This window comes from Kogia breviceps, chromosome 11, assembly GCF_026419965.1.
Source record: "Kogia breviceps isolate mKogBre1 chromosome 11, mKogBre1 haplotype 1, whole genome shotgun sequence".
Classification (NCBI taxonomy): domain Eukaryota; kingdom Metazoa; phylum Chordata; class Mammalia; order Artiodactyla; family Physeteridae; genus Kogia; species Kogia breviceps.
In genome coordinates, this window is record NC_081320.1 from 40,304,324 (window position 1) to 40,325,794 (window position 21,471).

Consider the following 21,471-nt stretch of genomic DNA (forward strand, 5'->3'; position numbering starts at 1 on the left):
TGATGTCCTCCCTAGAGTAATAAGATTTCTAAGGTCAGGGATCAGGACCCATTATACTGTAGTACTTATAGTATTATTTACATTGTTTTTATAGGGAATGCGATTCTAAGTTCCAACTGTGAAATGACAGAAATACCTTGCATTGATCTACCCCAGAAAATATTTTAAATTAGTGTTATTCAAAACGTGGTCTGCAGACTGAGGTCATCCGGGATACTGTTACCATTCCACAACAAGGCAAGAAGTTGAGAATAAGACTTTAACCACTTTCATAAAAATTTAACATTGCCATAACATCCAAGTATGTGATCAGTACATTTACAAAAGTATCCATCTACAAAAGACTGGAAATTAAAAACAAACAAAAAGGTCACCAAAGGATGGTCTGAGACACAGTTTTAATTGCTACATTATAAGTTAAATAAGATGGCAAGCACAACAAAAAAAAGACAGCAAGGACATTCAGCCACCATTACAACATTTCTTTGAGAAAAGGAATTCCAAATTTCAAGTAACCAACTTAAAAAACAAACTTGGGAATGTGATTTGCTATGCACAATTTCCCCTCCTCCTTCCCCTCCTAAAAGTAAACACTCTTGATATGGACCTAGAATGAAATGTAACAATGAGGCCTAGTTGAGGGCTGAGTCCAAGGAAAAAGGGCAGTTTTCTTTCCCTTTCTGATTTACCCTCTTCCCTCTCTTGTTGCTACTGTGTCCACATCTTAATTGGTTAAACTGGATCAGAAGAGGGGAATGAGAAGGGAAGAAACAAACAAGGTCAGGCCTCTTTAGTTTTAGGCAGCAAAGGATCTAGCTTAGATGATCAAGATAAGATATCAGATAAGGATTTGGTTCCTCTTCCTGATGTGTTCCCTATCTGTATCTTAGGAAGCAAGCAATATGGTAACAGGAAACTAGAGGGGGAATGTGAAATTTGGGGATAAGAGTCTAAACACAAGTACCTGACAATTCTAAAGAAGTCTGCAGAATAAGGTTGAGTAAATTTAAATTCATAAGGGACTAACATTTTGCGATGAGATTCATGTAGGAAACTCAAATTTTAAGAACAGCCAGATGCCACAGGAGGACCAACATTTTTATGCAGGAAAGAAACCAAGATTAGGGCCTTGAATTTGTACACATTAATCTGATAGTGGCAGGTGTGAGGCTTCATTTCTAGGGTCATGGCTGTATCACCTCAAAATAGCCCAAGTGTGATGATAAGCTATTTGGCATCTACACTGTTACATGTCATGCTGTGATGTATTATAAAGCTGAGGAATTGGTGACTGCATCAAGCCCATTATTCTGGAATGACGTCTTTTTCTCCTAAATGCCAATAAGTTCCATACAGGCAAGGTCTTCATCTGTTTTGCTCATTATTATATCCCCTAGGACTTAGGATAGGGTCTGGGACATGGTACACTGAGGAAATGGGAATCCCAGAAAAAAATCCCAGACTTTGTTACAGTACAAAAAGATGATAAAAGGAAGATTACTAATTCAGAAGTTTAGGTTGTAATAACAACAACAAAAAGTGATGAAAGGTACTTTACCTTATCAACCTACTAAAAACATAGGTTTGAAAATATATCTAGTAGATGTTCTAGTTCAGTTACCTTTGGAGGGGATTTCTCCAGCTACTAACAGTAGACCAGACCAGGAACAGAAAATGATTAAGTGGAAATGCTTCTAATCTGACCACAGGAAATACTTCTGGAAGCAATTCCAACTTGGAAATCTTTTCATGATACCTTTCAGTCAGTGGAGATGCACTTAGAAGACAAGAGATATGACTAGAGAATTCCAAAACTGGTAGGATTAATAGCCCAAGAGACTCCCTGGGATCCTGCTAGAACAGAAAACTACAGAAAGATCAGAGATTTATACCAATAAACCATGGCGCTTGGTCAAAACGCAAAATAAACTCAAAACCCACAATATACTGGCATGCCAGAAACAAGAGACGGAGAAGACAGAATATAAGGCATTACATCAGAAATTCTAAAAAGAAAATAAAGATATTTTAAATATACATAACCACACCAAAAGAGCAAGGAGAAAGATTAGGAAAAACCTGGAGACTAGAGGTCTGGTCACTAGACTATGTGAAAAACCTGGTCAAGTAGTTTGACCACTATGAATTTCTAAAATTTGCTAATTGCTGTGGAGTTTTCAGAAGCCACTGTTCAAGAAAAGAAACAATCTTCATAGTTGGTGGGTGTTATGGTTGAGTTTTAAGGTTACAAATGCAATTCTGGTCTATTGTCACAAATGGTTACCTTAAAGAAGTGAAAACCATGAAATGTCCCATGTTTCTTTTTTCTATCAGCTCCTTCCCCTAATAAATTTCTGCCATTATCTGAGACAAGTAAGACAAATATAGATCTAGAGTATAAAACACAAAAGAGATCCTGGAACACCAACTTTATTTTGTACAGACAATGCCAGGAATTTGGTTTTGTTTGTAAGTCACTACAACTGTCATAAACAGGTCAGGCATTTGACTGTTCTAAGCTTTGGGCTGTAGTACTACAGTAATTTGGGGTATCTTGATATTCTCCTGGAACTCTGAGAATGAAATACATTGGGTTTGAGAGTGGAGACATTAAAACTGTGGAAGTACTAAAAGAACATGAGTTCCAGTGGGAGACATCCAGACAGTAGCTACTGAACAGACCCAGGATCCAATTAAACTGAACAAGATCTCTATGTTTGAGATGGTAAAGAATAAACATACACATGGAAATACCTTTGTGTATGTGATTTAAGATTTTAACATCTACGAATTAACAACAAAGGCTTATTTTGTTCTCTCAGGGAATTTGCCCATAGATTTTACAAGTAAAGTTTTACAATGCTGGCATTATATACTGGTATCTAGAGAACTTCTTACAATCCTATGTGATAAGTTTAGTAGACCTATTGGTCTACTAAACCAATTATGCCTAATTTGAGATGAGAAATACACTGAAGAAATTTAATAATACAGGGCCTTAGGGGTAAACTTAAAATGAAGCAACTTCTCAATTAATTTTAGTGACTCGGGGAGCAACAATGAGACATTCATAAAGATGGCGGCCAGGGGGGCGGTTGAAGCACCTAGTACAGTAACTCAGTACCTCCTGGGCCTAAAGTGCCTCACTGGGTATTAAATAAGCATGGTCAGCTCTAACAGTTAGGTCTGTTTGAAATAAAAAAGATCTTGGGTGTTGAAATGACCAACTCACTGGTCCCAGCTAGATCCTAAAGAGTGAAAAAGTTGCTTTTCAAAATTACAAGCAGGAATTCTATGCAACTCTCTGATGTTTCTGTGAGGTGGTTAACAATACCCCTGTTATAGTACTGGCCTAGCTATTGAACCCATTGGGTCGAAAGAAATATAATTATTGGGTGAGTGATTATTCAGAGAGAACTGACCAGTATAATCTATCTTCCTCACAACACACACTATCAAGGAAGTTCTGTAATATTTATCAAAGCCAGGGTCACAATGAGATAGTAGTAAGGTTTAGCAGTGATGAAGGTAGAACCCTGATGGGGAAGATGAAGAAAAGGGTCAAGTTTTCTTCCTCTTGGTTCATTCTTCCTTCTCACATGAGCCCTGAAAGACCTGGAGGGCAAACTATTAAGGTGTTTAGAAGAAAAGAAGTGAGGATGTCACATTAGGTTCTGACTACAGCTTTATACTTTATAAGTTAAAAAGGCCCTGACCTGAGGATCCCAAAAGCTCTGTCCAGGGTAGGTAAACAGCCAACGATCTGGAATAGAAATTCAAGCAAAGAATAGAGAGTGCATGCGCTGGGAATATTCTCAGTCTTTATAAACCTGTATTGTAAGGTATTCCTTGGGCAATAACAGATTAGGTAAAGATTTGGGAATGGACTATCAAAGTCTATTTACAAATCAAGATTGCCTAGATATGGAAATATAAATTACACTTCAGTCCTACAAGACTGCAAGATACTGATACAAAAATTTTAAAATGCAATAAAAAAATTCCAGTAAAATAACCTAATTGAAAAGGCAAACTTAAAATAAAGGAAATTGAAAAATGACATCTTATACTAGTCACAAAAATGAGAAAGTATAAATGAAGCATCATTAAGTCAGTGTACATCCTATCTAAACTGGCAAGATATGATTTAAAACTTCAAGAGAAAAAGAAAAATCCATGTGGCAATTTTCCCAATTCCATTTTTTTTTAATCCAGTATTTTTAGTTCTACATTCTTCCTAAAAGTAGTTAATGAATAAACAAATACCACCCAAGTCCCTGTTTCTCTTTAGAATAATATTCAACTTTCTTTAGTTTACATATGAAAGAACAAATAGAAGCATACTGTCGAGGAAGGGAAGCATACTGTGTAGCCTAGGCAGATATTAGGCTAGTCAGAACATTTAGGGATTAGTTCTGGGTAACACATGTGAAAACAGACAATAAGAAGATTCCATCCAAAGGGCCAGGTTTCTGAAACTATCATGTGATAAACATATTTCAAATATAAACTAAAGTTAAGAATATTTTGCCTGAAAGATGTAAATAAGAGCAAGGACAAGATGGGGAAAAAAAAGAGAGAGAGCCTCTCTCAGAATTGTAGATGATTACTTAGAAGACATGTGATGTTGTGAAGCAGCTGGCACAGTACCTAGCATATACCATAAAAAATGAGTCTCCATCATTCTTTAGAGGAGATAGTAGGATTAACACTAAATACAGAAGTTACAGAAACTCTGATTCAGAATGCAAGAAATTGGTAGTAGAGAAAAACAATAATGAACAGAACTGCCTTAGAAAACAGTGAGTTCCCAGCATTAGAGATATTCAAGATGAGGCTTAAGAACTGATTCTCTGCCAGGGATGCTACAGAAGTAATCCCTGATCTGTGTATGAGTTTGGACCAAGTGAGATCTAAGGTTCATTCTAACTCCTTACAATATTGAGGTGATCACTAGGAAAATGATCACTGTACTTTTTCCTCTTTCCTCAAGTATGTCACTTCATGTAAACTTTTAGGTTATCTTACCTATGAGATTTTTGCTCTCCTTTCATTTTCTCTACTTTTGATAACATATCATCAACTTTAAATGTTTTCCTGGAAGAGACAGATAAACAAAATAATCACTTCTCAACTGGGAAAAACAAACAGATTATACTTTACTGTCACTATAATAGGCAAGTTGGAGATCTGATTTTATTTATAATAAGATAAATTATGGGATGGTTAGCCGTAACAATGAATACTATCGAGACAGTGTTATGTTGTAATACAGCAAACAAGCCCTCAAAAGCCCCATCTCAAATGCTAACGTTTCTACGAAACCTTTTGTAATTATTCCCAAACCAGAGTGATTTTTTCCCCACCTATGGCACTTGGTTTACATTTATTTTGACATTTAGTCTCCTAAACGTGAAACTTGCATAAATATTTTATTGCTACTAGATTATTAGCTCCTGAAGGGCAGAGATTTGTTTTCTTCAAGGAAAGCCACATAGTGCTTGGCATATTGCCTTATACTTGGTAGGTGTTCAAGCATTTGTTGGACTGAGCCAAACAAATGCAAATTATGTATATTTTGAAACACTTGTATTTCCATTAAGTAACCTGACAAATATGGATATTCCATAAAACAAATATGAAGTTAGTAAAACATCCTCCAAGATTAGCAGCAATGGCTAAAGTTAAGTATGTCATTTTAAAGAGATGGTTGTCACCATCACGAAAAAAATTTGAAGTTTAAAGGACATACCCATCAAATCATAACAAAATTATCAGCTTTTAACGTAACAACTTTAAGAGAAAAAAGTAATTTCCAATAAAATAGAAGCTTATATTAAGAATAACCACACCCTTAGCAAGCAATTTAAGAATGAATGGATTCTAGGGCTTCCCTGGTGGCACAGTGGTTGAGAGTCCGCCTGCCGATGCAGGAGACACGGGTTCGTGTCCCGGTCTGGGAAGATCCCACATGCCGCGGAGCGGCTGGGCCCGTGAGCCATGGCCACTGAGCCTGTGCTTCCGGAGCCTGCGCTCTGCAACAGGAGAGGCCACAACAGTGTGAGGCCCGCATATTGGAAAAAAAAAAAGAATGAATGGATTCTAAAACAAGCCTCATCTTAGTTCTTAAGGTGCTCTACTATATACATTTTCTAGAGGCTGAAAAATTAGACCCATATATGTTAATTGGAAACAAATACTTCTATTTATACTCATATATTTTCTTCAAATTTAGAACTTGGAAAGATTCATGTATTCTTATAAAATTTGAATTCAGATATTAGAAATTACTAATATGCTCATTCCTCAAAAACAGCTATTGTACTCAACTACTATAATAAAAATTATCAGTAGAGAAATGTTAATGTAAATATATTGTAGTAAAACACTGATAGGAAGAGCAGAATTGATACGATCTATATTTCAGGTGAATAAATAGCCTCCATTAACAAAAGATCTTTTTTATAAAAAAGCTTCTCTCTGGGGGGAGCGAGAAGATGGCGGAAGAGTAAGACGCGGGGATCACTCTTCCTCCTCACAGATACATCAGAAATACATCTACACGTGGAACTTCTCCTATAGAACACCCACCGAACGCTGGCAGAAGACCTCAGACCTCAGACCGCAGGCAAGAAACCCCCCCACGTACCTTGTTAAGGCAAAAGTAAAAAGAATAAACAGAGACAAAAGAACAGGGACGGGACCTGCACCAGTGGGAGGGAGCCGAGAGGGAGGAAAGGTTCCCGCACACTAGAAGCCCCTTCGCGGGAGGAGACTGCGGGTGGCGGAGTGGGAAGCTTCAGAGCCGCGGAGGAGACCACAGCCAACAGGGTGCGGAGGGCAAAGCGGAGAGATTCCCGCACGGAGGATCGGTGCCGATCAGCACTCACCAGCCCGAGAGGCTTGTCTGCTCATCCGCCGCGGCGGGCGGGGCTGGGAACTGAGCCTCGGGCGGATCCCAGGGAAAGGTCTGGAGTTGGCAGAGCGAAAACAGCCTGAAGGGGTTAGCGCACCACGGCGGGCCGGGAGGGAGTTCGGGAGAAGTCTGGAGCTGCCAAAGAGGCAAGAGACCTTTTCTTCCCTCTTTACCTCCTGCTGCGCGAGGAGAGGGGTTTAAGCGCGCCACTTAAAGGAGCTCCAGAAACGGGCGCGGAGCTGCCGAAGAGACAAGAGACTTTTTCTTGCCTCTTCGCTTCCTGGGGCGCGAGGAAAGGGAATTAAGGGCACCACATAAAGGAGCCCCAGAAACGGGCGCGAGCTGCGGCTGTCGGCGCGGACAACAGAGACGGGTGTGGGGCGCTACGGTTGCTGCTGCCGCCACCAAGAGGCCTGTGTGCGAGCGCAGGTCACTCTCCACACCGCCCCTCCCGGGAGCCTGTGCAGCCCGCCAGCGCCGGGGTCCCGGGATCCTGGGACAGCTTCCCCGGGAAAACGCGCGGCGTGCCTCGGGCCGGTGCAGCGTCACTCCGGCCTCTGCCGCCGCGGACTCGCCCCACATCCGTGCCCCCCCCCCCCACCGCCTGAGTGAGCCAGAGCCCCCGAATCAACTGCTCCGTTAACGCTGCTCCTTTGACCCCGCCCTCTCTGAGTGAAGGGCAGACGCCCTCGGACGACCTGCGCGCAGAGGCGGGGCCAGGTCCAGGGCTGAGCCCCAGGAGCTGTGCGAACAAAGAGAGGGGGTGGTCCCTCCCAGCAGCCTCAGAAACAGCAGGTTAAAGCTCCACAGTCAGCTTGAAGTGCCCTGCATCTGTGGAAAACCTGAATAGACAGCGAAATATCCCAGGTTGAGGAAGTGGGCTTTGGGAGCAAGATATACTATTATTTTCCCCTTTTTTCTTTTTGTGAGTGTGTATTTGGGTGCTGCTGTGTGAGATTGTGTCTGTGTAGCTTTGTTTTCACCATTTGTCCTGGGGTTAAACCGACCTTTTTTTTTTTTTTTTCTTTAATAGAAATTTTTCTTCTTAATAATTATTTTGTTATTTTAATAACAGTATTTTACCCTACTTTATTTTGTCTTCTCCCCTTTCTTTCTTCCTTTCTTCCCTCCTTTTCCTATTTCCCTCCTTCCTTCCTTCCTCCCTTCCCTCCTTCCTCCCTTCCTTCCTTTATTCCCTCCTTCCTTCCTCCTTTCCTTTCTTCCTCCCTCCCTTCCTTCCTTTATTCCCTCCTTCCTTCCTCCCTCCCTTCCTTCCTTTATTCCCTCCTTCCTTCCTCCTTTCCTTTCTTCCTCCCTCCCTTCCTTTCTTCCTCCCTCTCTTCCTTTATTCCTCCCTCCCTTCTTTATTCCCTCCTTCCTTCTTCCCTTCCTTTCTTCCTCCCTCCCTTCCTTTCTCTATTCCCTCCTTCCTTCCTCCCTTCCTTTCTTCCTCCCTCCCTTTCTTTATTCCCTCCTTCCTTCCTCCCTTCCTTTCTTCCTCCCTCCCTTCCTTCCTTTATTCCCTCCTTCCTTCCTCCCTCCCTTTCTTTCTTTATTCCCTCCTTCCTTCCTCCCTTCCTTTCTTCCTCCCTCCCTTCCTTTTATTCCCTCCTTCCTTCCTCCCTTCCTTTCTTCCTCCCTCCCTTCCTTTCTTTATTCCCTCCTTCCTCCCTCCCTTCCTTTCTTCCTTCCTTCCCTCCCTTCCTCTGTTCTTGCTTCCTTTCTTGACTTTCTACTTTTTTCTCCCTTTTGTTTTGAGCCGTGTGGATTAAAGGCTCTTGGCACTCCAGCCAGGTGTCAAGGCTGTGTCTCTGAGGTGGGAGAACTAACCTCAGGACACTGGTCCACAAGAGACCTCTCAGCTCCACGTAATATCAAACGGCGAAAATCTCCCAGAGATCTCCATCTCAACACCAAGACCCAGATTCACTCAAGGACCAGCAACAAACAGTGCTGGACACCCTATCCCCAACAAAGAGCGAGACAGGTCTACAGCCCCATCCATTAGCAGAGAGGCGGCCTAGAATCACAGTAAGGCTACCGACATCCCCATACACGCCCCCAGACGTGGACCTACCCACCAGGGAGACGGGATCCAGCCTCATCCACCAGAACAGGGGAACTGGTCCCCCCAACCAGGAAACCTGCTCAACCCACTGAACCAACCTCAGCCACTGGGGACAGCCACCAAAAATAGATAGAAATTCGAACCTGCAGCCTGCAAAAGGGAGATCCCAAACATAGTAAGATAAGCAAAATGAGAAGACAGAAAAACACACAGCAGATGAAGGAACAAGATAAAAGCACACCAGACCTAACAGATGAAGAGGTAATAGCCAATCTACCTGAAAGAGAATTTAGAATAATGATGGTGAAGATGATGCAAAATCTTGGAAATAGAATAGACAAATTGCAAGAATCAGTTAACAAGGACCTAGAAGAAATAAAGAGGAAGCAAGTAACGATGAGCAACACAATAAATGAAATGAAAAATACTCTAGACGGGATCAGTAGCAGAATAACTGAGGCAGAAGGACGGATAAGTGACCTGGAAGATAAAATAGTGGAAATAACTACTGCAGAGCAGAAGAAAGAAAAAAGAATGAAAAGAACTGAGGACAGTCTCAGAGATCTCTGGGACAACATTAAACGCACCAACATTCGAATCATAGGGGTCCCAGAAGAAGAAGAGAAAAAGAAAGGGACTGAGAAAATATTTGAAGAGATTATAGTTGAAAACTTCCCTAATATAGGAAAGGAAATAGTCAACCAAGTCCAGGAAGCACAGAGAGTCCCATACAGGATAAACCCAAGGATAAACACGCCGAGACACATAATAATCAAACTGTCAAAAATTAAATACAAAGAAAACATATTAAAAGCAGCAAGGGAAAAACAACAAATAACACACAAGGGAATCCCCATAAGGCTAACATCTGATCTTTCAGCAGAAACTCTACAAGCCAGAAGGGAGTGGCAGGACATATTTAAAGTGATGAAGGAAAAAAACCTACAACCAAGACTACTCTACCCAGCAAGGATCTCATTCAGATTTGATGGAGAAATTAAAACCTTTACAGACAAGCAAAAGCTGAGAGAGTACAGCACCACCAAACCAGCTTTACAACAAATGCTAAAGGAACTTCTCTAAGCAAGAAACATAAGAGAAGGAAAAGACCTACAAGAACAACCTGAAACAATTAAGTAAATGGTAATAGGAACATACATATCAATAATTACCTTAAATGTAAATGGATTAAATGCTCCCACCAAAAGACACAGACTGGCTGAATGGATACAAAAACAGGACCCATATATATGCTGTCTACAAGAGACCCACTTCAGACCTAGGGACACGTACAGGCTGAAAGTGAGGGGATGGAAAAAGATATTCCATGCAAATGGAAATCAGAAGAAAGCTGGAGTAGCAATTCTCATATCAGACAAAATAGACTTTAAAATAAAAACTATTACAAGAGACAAAGAAGGACACTATATAATGATCAAGGGATCGATCCATGAAGAAGATATAACAATTGTAAATATTTATGCACCCAACATAGGAGCACCACAATACATAAGGCAAATACTAACAGCCATAAAAGGGGAAATCGACAGTAACACAATCATAGTAGGGGACTTTAACACCCCACTTTCACCAATGGACAGATCATCCAAAATGAAAATAAATAAAGAAACACAAGCCTTAAATGATACATTATACAAGATGGATTTACTTGATATTTATAGGACATTCCATCCAAAAACAACAGAATACACATTTTTCTCAAGTGCCCATGGAACATTCTCCAGGATAGATCATATCTTGGGTCACAAATCTAGCCTTGGCAAATTTAAGAAAATTGAAATCGTATCAAGTATCTTTTCTGACCACAACGCTATGAGACTAGATATCAATTACAGGAAAAGATCTGTAAAAAATACAAGCACATGGAGGCTAAACAATACACTACTTAATAACGAAGTGATCACTGAAGAAATCAAAGAGGAAATCAAAAAGTACTTAGAAACAAATGACAATGGAGACACGACGACCCAAAACCTATGGGATACAGCAAAAGCAGTTCTAAGAGGGAAGTTTATAGCAATACAATCATACCTTAAGAAACAGGAAGCAACTCGAATAAACAACTTAACTTTGCACCTAAAGCAATTAGAGAAGGAAGAACAAAAAACCCCCAAATTTAGCAGAAGGAAAGAAATCATAAAGATCAGATCAGAAATTAATGAAAAAGAAATGAAGGAAACAATAGCAAAGATCAATAAAAGTAAAAGCTGGTTCTTTGAGAAGATAAATAAAATTGATAAACCATTAGCCAGACTCATCAAGAAAAAAAGGGAGAAGACTCAAATCAATAGAATTAGAAATGAAAAAGGAGATGTAACAACTGACTCTGCAGAAATACAAAAGATTATTAGAGATTACTACAAGCAACTCTATGGCAATAAAATGGACAACCTGGAAGAAATGGACAAATTCTTAGAAATGCACAACCTGCCAAGACTGAACCAGGAAGAAATAGAAAACATGAACAGACCAATCACAAGCACTGAAATTGAAACTGTGATTAAAAATCTTCCAACAAACAAAAGCCCAGGACCAGATGGCTTCACAGGCGAATTCTATCAAACATTTAGAGAAGAGCTAACACCTATCCTTCTGAAACTCTTCCAAAAGATAGCAGAGGTAGGAACACTCCCAAACTCATTCTACGAGGCCACCATCACCCTGATACCAAAACCAGACAAAGACGTCACAAAGAAAGAAAACTATAGGCCAATATCACTGATGAACATAGATGCAAAAATCCTCAACAAAATACTAGCAAACAGAATCCAACAGCACATTAAAAGGATCATACACCATGATCAAGTGGGGTTTATTCCAGGAATGCAAGGATTCTTCAATATACGCAAATCAATCAACGTGATACACCGTATCAACAAACTGAAGGAGAAAAACCATATGATCATCTCAATAGACGCAGAGAAAGCTTTTGACAAAATTCAACACCCATTTATGATAAAAACCCTGCAGAAAGTAGGCATAGAGGGAACTTTCCTCAATATAATAAAGGCAATATATGACAAACCCACAGCCAGCATTGTTCTCAATGGTGAAAAACTGAAACCATTTCCACTAAGATCAGGAACAAGACAAGGTTGCCCACTCTCACCACTCTTATTCAACATAGTTTTGGAAGTTCTAGCCACAGCAATTAGAGAAAATAAAGAAATAAAAGGAATCCAAATAGGAAAAGAAGAAGTAAAGCTGTCACTGTTTGCAGATGACATGATACTATATATAGAGAATACTAAGGATGCTACCAGAAAACTACTAGAACTAATCAATGAATTTGGTAAAGTAGCAGGATACAAAGTTAATGCACAGAAATCTCTGGCATTCTTATACACTAATGATGAAAAATCTGAGAATGAAATTAAGAAAACACTCCCATTTACCATTGCAACAAAAAGAATAAAATATCTAGGAATAAACCTACCTAAGGAGACAAAAGACTTGTATGCAGAAAACTATAAGACACTGATGAAAGAAATTAAAGATGATACAAATAGGTGGAGAAATATACCATGTTCTTGGATTGGAAGAATCAACATAGTGAAAATGACTGTATTACCCAAAGCAATATACAGATTCAATGCAATCCCTATCAAATTGCCACTGGCATTTTTTACAGAACTAGAAAAAAGAATTTCACAATTTGTATGGAAACACAAAAGACCCCGAATAGCCAAAGCAATCTTGAGAACGAGAAATGGAGCTGGAGGAATCAGGCTCCCTGACTTCAGACTATACTACAAGGCCACAGTAATCAAGACAGTATGGTACTGGCACAAAAACAGAAATATAGATCAATGGAACAGGATAGAAAGCCCAGAGATAAACCCACACACATATGGTCACCTTATCTTTGATAAAGGAGGCAAGAATATACATTGGAGAAAAGACAGCCTCTTCAATAAGTGGTGCTGGGAAAACTGGACAGCTACCTGTAGAAGTATGAAATTAGAACATTCCCTAACACCATACACAAAAATAAACTCAAAATGGGTTAAAGACCTAAATGTAAGGCCAGACACTATCAAACTCTTAGAGGAAAACATAGGCAGAACACTCTATGACATCAATCACAGCAAGATCCTTTTTGACCCATCTCCTAGAGAAATGGAAATAAAAACAAAAATAAACAAATGGGACCTAATGAAACTTAAAAGCTTTTGCACAGCAAAGGATACCATAAACAAGACCAAAAGACAACCCTCAGAATGGGAGAAAATATTTGCAAATGAAGCAACTGACAAAGGATTAATATCCAAAATTTATAAGCAACTCATGCAGCTCAATAACAAAAAAACAAACAGCCCAATCCAAAAATGGGCAGAAGAACTAAATAGACATTTCTCCAAAGAAGATATACAGATTGCCAACAAACACATGAAAGAATGCTCAACATCATTAATCATTAGAGAAATGCAAATCAAAACTACAATGAGATATCATCTCACACCGGCCAGATTGGCCATCATCAAAAACTCTAGAAACAATAAATGCTGGAGAGGGTGTGGAGAAAAGGGAACACTCTTGCACTGCTGGTGGGAATGTAAAATCATACAGCCACTATGGAGAACAGTATGGAGGTTCCTTAAAAAACTACAAATAGAACTACCATATGACCCAGCAATCCCACTACTGGGCATATACCCTGAGAAAACCATAATTCAAAAAGAGTCATGTACCAAAATGTTTATTGCAGCTCTATTTACGATAGCCAGGACATGGAAGCAACCTAAGTGTCCATCAACAGATGAATGGATAAGGAAGATGTGGCACATATATACAATGGAATATTACTCAGCCATAAAAAGAAATGAAACTGAGTTATTTGTAATGAGGTGGATAGACCTGGAATCTGTCATACAGAGTGAAGTAAGTCAGAAGGACAAAAACAAATACCGTATGCTAACACATATATATGGAATCTAAAAAAAAAAAAAAAATGTCATGAAGAGATTAGTGGTAGGAGGGAATAAAACACAGACCTACTAGAGCATGGACTTGAGGATATGGGGAGGGGGAAGGGTAAGCTGTGACGATGTGAGAGAGTGGCAGGGACATATACACACTACCAAATGTAAATTAGATAGCTAGTGGGAAGCTTCAGCATAGCACAGGGAGTTCACCTCTGTACTTAGTGACCACCTAGAGGGGTGGGATAGGGAGGGTGGGAGGGAGGGTGACAAAAGAGGGAAGAGTTATGGGAACATATGTATATGTATAACTGATTCACTTTGTTGTAAAGGAGAAACTAACCCACTATTGTAAAACAGTTATACTCAAATAAAGATGTTAAAAAAAAAAAAAAAAAAAAAAAAAAAAGCTTCTCTCTTTACCTTTAGAGTTACTGAAAACCTCAATATTAAAGTTTCCCCCAATCAAGCACAGTAAGGAGTTCTTTACGAAGGATGGCAGGCAATACATTTTCAATCTCCACAGATAAGAGAGAAGAAAGAAGAAAAATGTAGGATTCTTTTAGGCTAGTTACAAAGAACTTTTCAGTATAAATACTGAAATGTACTACTGAGGAGGATTGTAAAGTTACTGAAAACTTTTTAGAATAATATGTTTATCTTTGTGTAATGATTAAGAAGAAACCCTGTCTGTAGGAAGAAAAGTTAAGACTGTAGGTCACAAGGTTCACCTCTTCCAACTTTATGCAGCTGTACATAGGAAAACTGAATATTAACAACCATTTGAATAGATCATACAGGTAACCCAGCATTCCTTAGGAAAAACAAAACGAACTGTATAGGCAACTATACAAAAGCAGCCCCACCTCCCAACACCAAGTATTTCTGTTTCTTTAGAAAGGTACTGCTACTGTAGCTCAGATTTAACAAGGGAAATAGTTATCAAAAGGTCATCATAAAGGAGAATATTCTTAAAATTCAAGACATTTTCGGGGGAGGATTCAGAAACAGCTTACATAAAACCTACTAAAATGGATTCAATAAAAGACGCCGTTGTCCTCACCAGTATTTCCACTGTGCCAGTGTAGTGTCAGGCTACAGAATCTGAATACCTCTATGAAGTGCAACTAAAGTAAAAGGCAAGTTTAACAAATATATCAGATTAATGTTACACCTGCTTGTACAACTTCAAAAGGAGTGATAAGTGTACTCCAACAATGAATATGATGTTGTTGCGTAACAGTACAAAAGGAGTTCCAAAAACATTCTGAGCAAAGGGATTGTACTAAAAGCAATTCTGTAAAAGCAGTTCCAAAAACATTTGGAACAAAGACCACAATCACTGGGCTGAATTCATCACCTTCCAAATTCACCAACTTACTTTGAAAAGGACAGCGTTCATTTGAAGATATTAAGTTGTAGTATAATTTGTTAAAAATCAGTCTTATTGTCTTATATATGCCAGGCATACAACAAAAGAATTAAGTGATTCCTAATGCATTTTTACATGGAAGTAAATTAAATGGAATGTATGTTTCTTGGCTGGCAAACTGCTTCAAAACTGTCCCAAAGGAAATTTTTTTACCTAAGGGGTACTAAATTAAGAAAGTTCATTTCTACTGCCATGCTTTTGAAATTGCCTCCACTCATTAGCAGACAACAGAAATGTATCCCACAATGAGGCAGTCAAATAGTCTAATAAACAAACATGATGTATATTTTTAATACACTTATGGATTAAACTCAAATTTATTCTGAAAACACTTTATCATTTTAAAATTAAAATCAGGAAGCAGTCTAGATGATAACTGCAGTACTTAAAAAACAATTTTTTTTGGCCACACCTCAGCATGTAGGATCTGAGTTCCCTGACCAGGGATCGAACCTGTGCCCCCTGCAGTGGAAGCACAGGGTCTTAACCACTGGACCACCAGGGAAGCCCTCTAGATGGTAACTGATCTTCCATATTAAAAATACTTAAAGAAAAAGTTTACTACTAAATCAAATTCACCTAGATTTATAGAGTAAATCAAGGGTCTGCAAATTATGGACCATTGGTCAAATCCAGCCTGTTGTCTGTTTCTGCACAGCCCATGAGCTAAGAATGGTTTTTACAGATAAAACATTTGCAAGTGATTTGATAACAGAGAATACTAACTCTAAATCCCAATTAAGCTAAATGTTATCCCTCCCACCCTACCCCACAAAAATAAAAGAATCCCACATTTCTCACTAGTAGGCACATATTATAAAACACTGTACTCCCTGGCTCCAGTGGTTAGGACTTGGCGCTCTCACTGCCAGGGCCGAGGTTCAATCCCTGGTCAGGGAACTAAGATCCCAAAAGCCGTGCAGCAACCCCCACCCCCCAAGAAAGAAAAGGAAAAAAAAAGAAAACACTGCACTCAATTATTATGTTTTGAATTTCATCAATTAAAAAAAATGTTGATATTCGTTTTCTCTTTCTGTGTTAAGTACCTACATACTACCTAATATCCTCAATTCCGTTTCCTGGACCACAAAGGCTAAAATATTTACTATCCAGTCCTTTAGAGAAAAATTTTCCTGATTCCTGGCATAGAGTAGACAGGTAAAGAGCTGACATAATTCTGCTGCTTAATTCATCACCTTCTCCCTAGTTATTTAGGCACCTGGCAGGTTTCACCCCTTAAATGCAATGCGCGCTCGCTCGCTCGCCCTCTCTCGCGCGCGCTCTCTCTCTCTCTCTCTCTCTCTCTCTCTCTCTCTTTCTCTCTCTCTCTCGATTCAGAAAGATTACCAGAAGACAAATAGTTTTAACGTTTCAATCCTTCAAAATACATCTAGATATATCTACAAAGCTAAACTATGTCTTGCTGTAAAAAAAGCGGTGCTTATTTAATAACCAGTAGGAGTCTCCAAAGGAGTTTAGTTTCAAAGTTTATTGAAAAGCTTAATGGTTTTACTAAGTCAAAACTATGACAATACCAAATGCTTAGTAGAGGTTCCCTCCTTTAAATGTAAAGTTGTTCACTTGATATGCTCAGTAAATAGTCATGGGTGCAGAACAAGAAACTACCATTCTATAATTATATACGGTTAAATGTTACATAGCAAAAACAAGCTCTCTGACACCTTCAGATTCCACTTTAAGACTAGGTGATTAAGATTAAGAAGTTTTTAAAGACATTCCTCCTACTGACTTCAAAAGTATTTCCCTTTTAATAAGACAACCACCAAAGACATAAAATGAGACTTTCTGAACCTATCCTCATAGAAGTGAATTCTTTGTTAGAACATATAAGAAATATTCAGACATTAACTGTTAAATTTATGTATCAAAGATAGTTCCCATGAGCCCTTTAGTAAATACTTAAATCCTCAACTTCTACCAAACTTGAAAATAACTATTAGCACAGAGTAAAAAACATTAGTCAGTAAAATCACTTCATTTACTCCACTACCAAATCACTTGTTAGGAAAAAACTGGCAATCAACTGGGATTTACAGAAATGATACTATTAAAAATCACTTTGCAACCAATTCACTCTTTCACCTCAGTTTTCATATTTAATCTTTCATTAGAAATCATACTTTAAAACAAAATTTTAACATGGTTTGAACAACTTGAAATAAGATTCATAAAATGTACCTTTTGATGTTTGTTCTGGAGTTTCGATGAGACATGTAAGTAAGAGTTCTATGCAAAAATACTGGCTATAAAAAAAGTTAAAATATTAAAATTAAATAGGTGAAATTCTAGGAAAAAAATAATATCAGTAAATTTTGTTGATTACTTACCGCGCTATAAGATTTCGCGTTCGAAGAAACCTATAGATCTGCGTTGGTTCTAGGTAACAGAAACAAAATCCAAAGTTATCTAAATTTACTTATTACTTAAATTGTTAAGAAAATACCAACCCAGACCATGTTATATAAACCAATATATAAACCCATAACCTATTATGGAAACTATGTAGTGAACATTTACATCAAGAAAATAAGTAAGCACGATTAGATCAAAAGACATTCAATCTACAGCATACATTCACAAAATGCATCTACATTTACTTTAAGTTTCTCTACAATCTAGTTCTTAAACCTTGCATTTCTAAGGTAGCTATTTTTAAACTAGCTGTATGAAGAACTGAAAAGAAGTAGTTATATTCATTTAATTTATTTAATTAAAACTATTTATAACCCATCTCATTCTAAAAAGTAGCTAAAGTGAAGGAGTTGGATTCAGTAAAGGAACTCTTTATTGAAGCCAAATAAGAAAATAAAATGTTCACTTTTTAACTGGTCTTTTCAAAAGTCTGTACAGTAGTAAGCCGAAATGGAATAAAACCGTTACCTGGATAGATGTCCTAATACAGATATAATCAAAGTGAAATCCAAGACATAAATTAGCTAAAATTTTCGATGAATACTGCTAGTTATAGTTCAGGTTTCTACTTTGCTCAGTGTAAATATTACCTCAGTATGTAAATACTGCCTCAACACATATTTTTAAAGTACCAGATTCCCACAGTGTTTTTAATGCTGTTTAGTTAAAATCTGTTATAAAGGACTTAGGTTACAGATAGAAAATATTTTATATACAAGTACCATAATAGCAGTTACATTAATGACCTGTTAGTATTATGTTTCTTTAAATAAAGCGGTATAAAAATGACCTAATATGACTAACTATATTAGTAAATACATCAAAGCATATAAACTTCTCAGAAACTAAGATCAATATTAGAGAACAATCAAGTTGTTTTGTGACCATATCTAACTCTTAATGACAGTTCATCTCTCTGAAGTACACTCATCAAAAAAGCAAAACAGCTAAAACTTTCTTGCAGGATTTGTCTTCTCACTACATACGGAAAGAATTTTTTTAAATTTCCACTTAATCTTCAGTTAGTTTAGTTTTAGTTTCAAATAAACTAAAAGGAGATGAGATGCTTTAGAAAGGCTGCAAACATGTATGTTTACTGTCATCACTGTGCTGTAGTTCTCCACCATATTTCCAACTGAAAGCCTCTCCAGATTTCTGAAAGTATATTGAACAAACGCTAGAATAATGTGACTCTTTCTCAAGCAGGTTCCATACGAATTTCAATAAAAACCGAAATTCCTTGTATTAAAATCCAATTAGAATTTCATGAAGCACTAATGAGAGAGAATGAAAGAAGGGTATTAAACAACGTAATACATCTTTCCAAGAACAGCTGATACCAAGCCCTTAACATATGCCACAAAAAAAATTGTAAATAAAGACACTGAGTGGTAGAGCTGAGTTTTTTCAAGTCTCTGTAAGATATCTAGCTATTAAAGGTCATCCAAATTACAACATCCATACAAAAGCAAAGAGGAAAACCATCAGGATGTAATATTCATTCAAGAACAGTTCAGATTACTCACAGTCATGACATTTCTTATATATTTTATTGCTTCTTTCCAGACACCTTGCCCCCTTCCCAAATTAAGTCGTAGCTCTGCCCTCGAAACAGACCTTAAAAACAGAAACTGACATCAGAAAATGTCCCGAAATGAAGACAACTACAAACGGACAGAAATCCGAGATTGTCTAGAGAGAAATAAGATGCTTAAACACTGCCTGTCTCAGTTTACGTACCCATGAAACGGGTGGAAAGATGTGAAAGGTGTAGAGCATCAAACGGTGCCATGTTAATGCACCAAGTTAGTGCGAAGGCATTTCAGACTAATGACAATTTGGTCGATTTTACTGCACTCCTCTCTTCACAGGCTTAATTTGGCTCCTCTAACCCTACAACCGACAGCCTTGTACTTCTAGAATATGGAAGGCATGAAAGAAAGCAAGAACTAGTCCTGGGATCTGACGGTAGATCCAACTGTACAGTCCAACTATGACCTCCCCACCTAAAAAGCAGCCTGCTCTCAACGCGGGGCACCATGCCTCAGCTCGCGTGTAAATCTTCGGGGAGGCACGAACCTCACCTGGACCCCCTAATCCACCTCCCTCAAAAGCCCTAGACTTCGGGCCCCCTCGAGCCATAACCCCGGAAGGCGGAATGGCCCCCTCAATTTCGCCCTCCACTCCCGAATCAAACCGACTCCCGGTGAGGAAGGGGGTCCCAGCACGAGTGTCCCGGGCCCCTAACGCTGCAAGAGTGGGGATTCCTGCCCTCAAAGCCTTCATCACACTCACTCTCAAAGGCCTGGAGAAAAAGCTCGTGGTCAGCCTGGACGTGCTCCATTTTCGGCTTCTTCACCGGTAACACCGCGGCCCCCGCCGCTGCCGCCACGGAGGAAGAGGAGGAGGCCAGGTAACTACCGCCGCCTCCACAGCCCCCACCACTGGATTTGCCGCCTGACGCCGCTGCCACTGAACCCCCGAAGCCGCCTCCCCCGGACCCCGCGCAGGGCCCCGAGCCGCCCCCTCCCCCACCGCCGTGCTCCTGAGGCGCCCTCGCGGTTCCTGCCTCCTCCCCCACGCCAGCTACCCGCCGGGCGGCCCCAGAGAGTAAGCGCCGGCAATACCAACCGCTCGCCCCAGAAGGCTCCGGCGGACCGAGGGGAGAAGGACGAGAGAGGCGAGGGGAGGGGAGGGGAAGGGAAGGGAGGAGGAGAGGAGGGAAAGGAGGGAGGGGAAAAAAAGTGTCTCCTCCTGAGAGCCCCGCTCCGCTCGGGAGACCGCTCACCCTAACCTGGCCTCGCTCCGCCCACTTCCCCCGCCCGGCGCTCTGATGCCCAGCCTGTTGGCCCGCGCATTCCCCCGTCAGTCACGCGGAGGCGCTTCTCGCGCAGGCGCAGCTTGGTTGGCCCGTGCGCGTTGCTGACCCTGGGCCCTGCCGCCTCTTTGAACTGAATTCGCGGGAAAATTAGGGGTCGGAGCGGCCTTCCTGCTGGCCCCGGTGCATTGTGGGGTGAGAGGGACCCAGCGAGCGGCTTAGGGAGCCGTTTCTCGCCTTGTGAGCGTCGTCAGTCGCCACCCCTGGGGGATACAGGACCCCTGAGGAGAGGCAGGCCTCTGAGGAACGACGGGGCGGGTGCTGGGGGGTCGAGGGGCTCATTAAATGAACTGAGATCCATGCCGGATCATCGAGCCTCTAACTTCACAGGAAGGGGCCTGCCTGGGGTTGGTCGGGTCGCTTCTGGTCTGAGGGGCTCGCAGGGCGAGGATCTCTTCCCCTGTCCCCTCGCCACCACGTGACTCAAGCCACCCTTGGCCGAATCCCACCCAGCGAGCCCTGGAGAGGACTGGGGGCAGCCAAGGGGTTGTGGCTGCTGCTCTCGGACACCGCTGGGCTCCACCAAAGGGAGCGATTTCTAGGGAGCAGGAATGTCCTATCAAATGAGGAAAAGGATTTTCTGTAGGTGCGGTGAGGCATCAGGATCCTTACTGAGAGCGGTCGTGGCTTCTCAACGTGTTGGAAGCAACACTTAGATTTTTGATTCCCGGACACCACAGGAGTGGCCAGAGGGACAAACTGGATGATTTCTTAGAAGTACCTACACCCATCTTTGAGAACCTGCTCATTTTGCGCTCCAAAACTGGAGAGGGGATCCGGTGTTCAGCCGGTCTCGCTTAA

At 40.3% G+C, this 21,471-nt stretch overlaps 1 protein-coding gene across 1 annotated transcript in view; it reads right to left on the reverse strand.

The window, feature by feature from the left end:
• The window catches only part of LOC131765171 (polycomb protein SUZ12-like), a 76,738-nt gene extending 56,088 nt beyond the window's left edge, over positions 1–20,650 (reverse strand). The window contains 5 exon segments of the mRNA XM_059078633.2: positions 5,029–5,097; positions 17,559–17,623; positions 17,704–17,756; positions 20,088–20,378; positions 20,587–20,650. Of these exon segments, the coding sequence (XP_058934616.2) occupies positions 5,029–5,097; positions 17,559–17,623; positions 17,704–17,756; positions 20,088–20,378; positions 20,587–20,650 (542 nt within the window).
• Between the last annotated feature and the right edge of the window lie 821 nt (positions 20,651–21,471).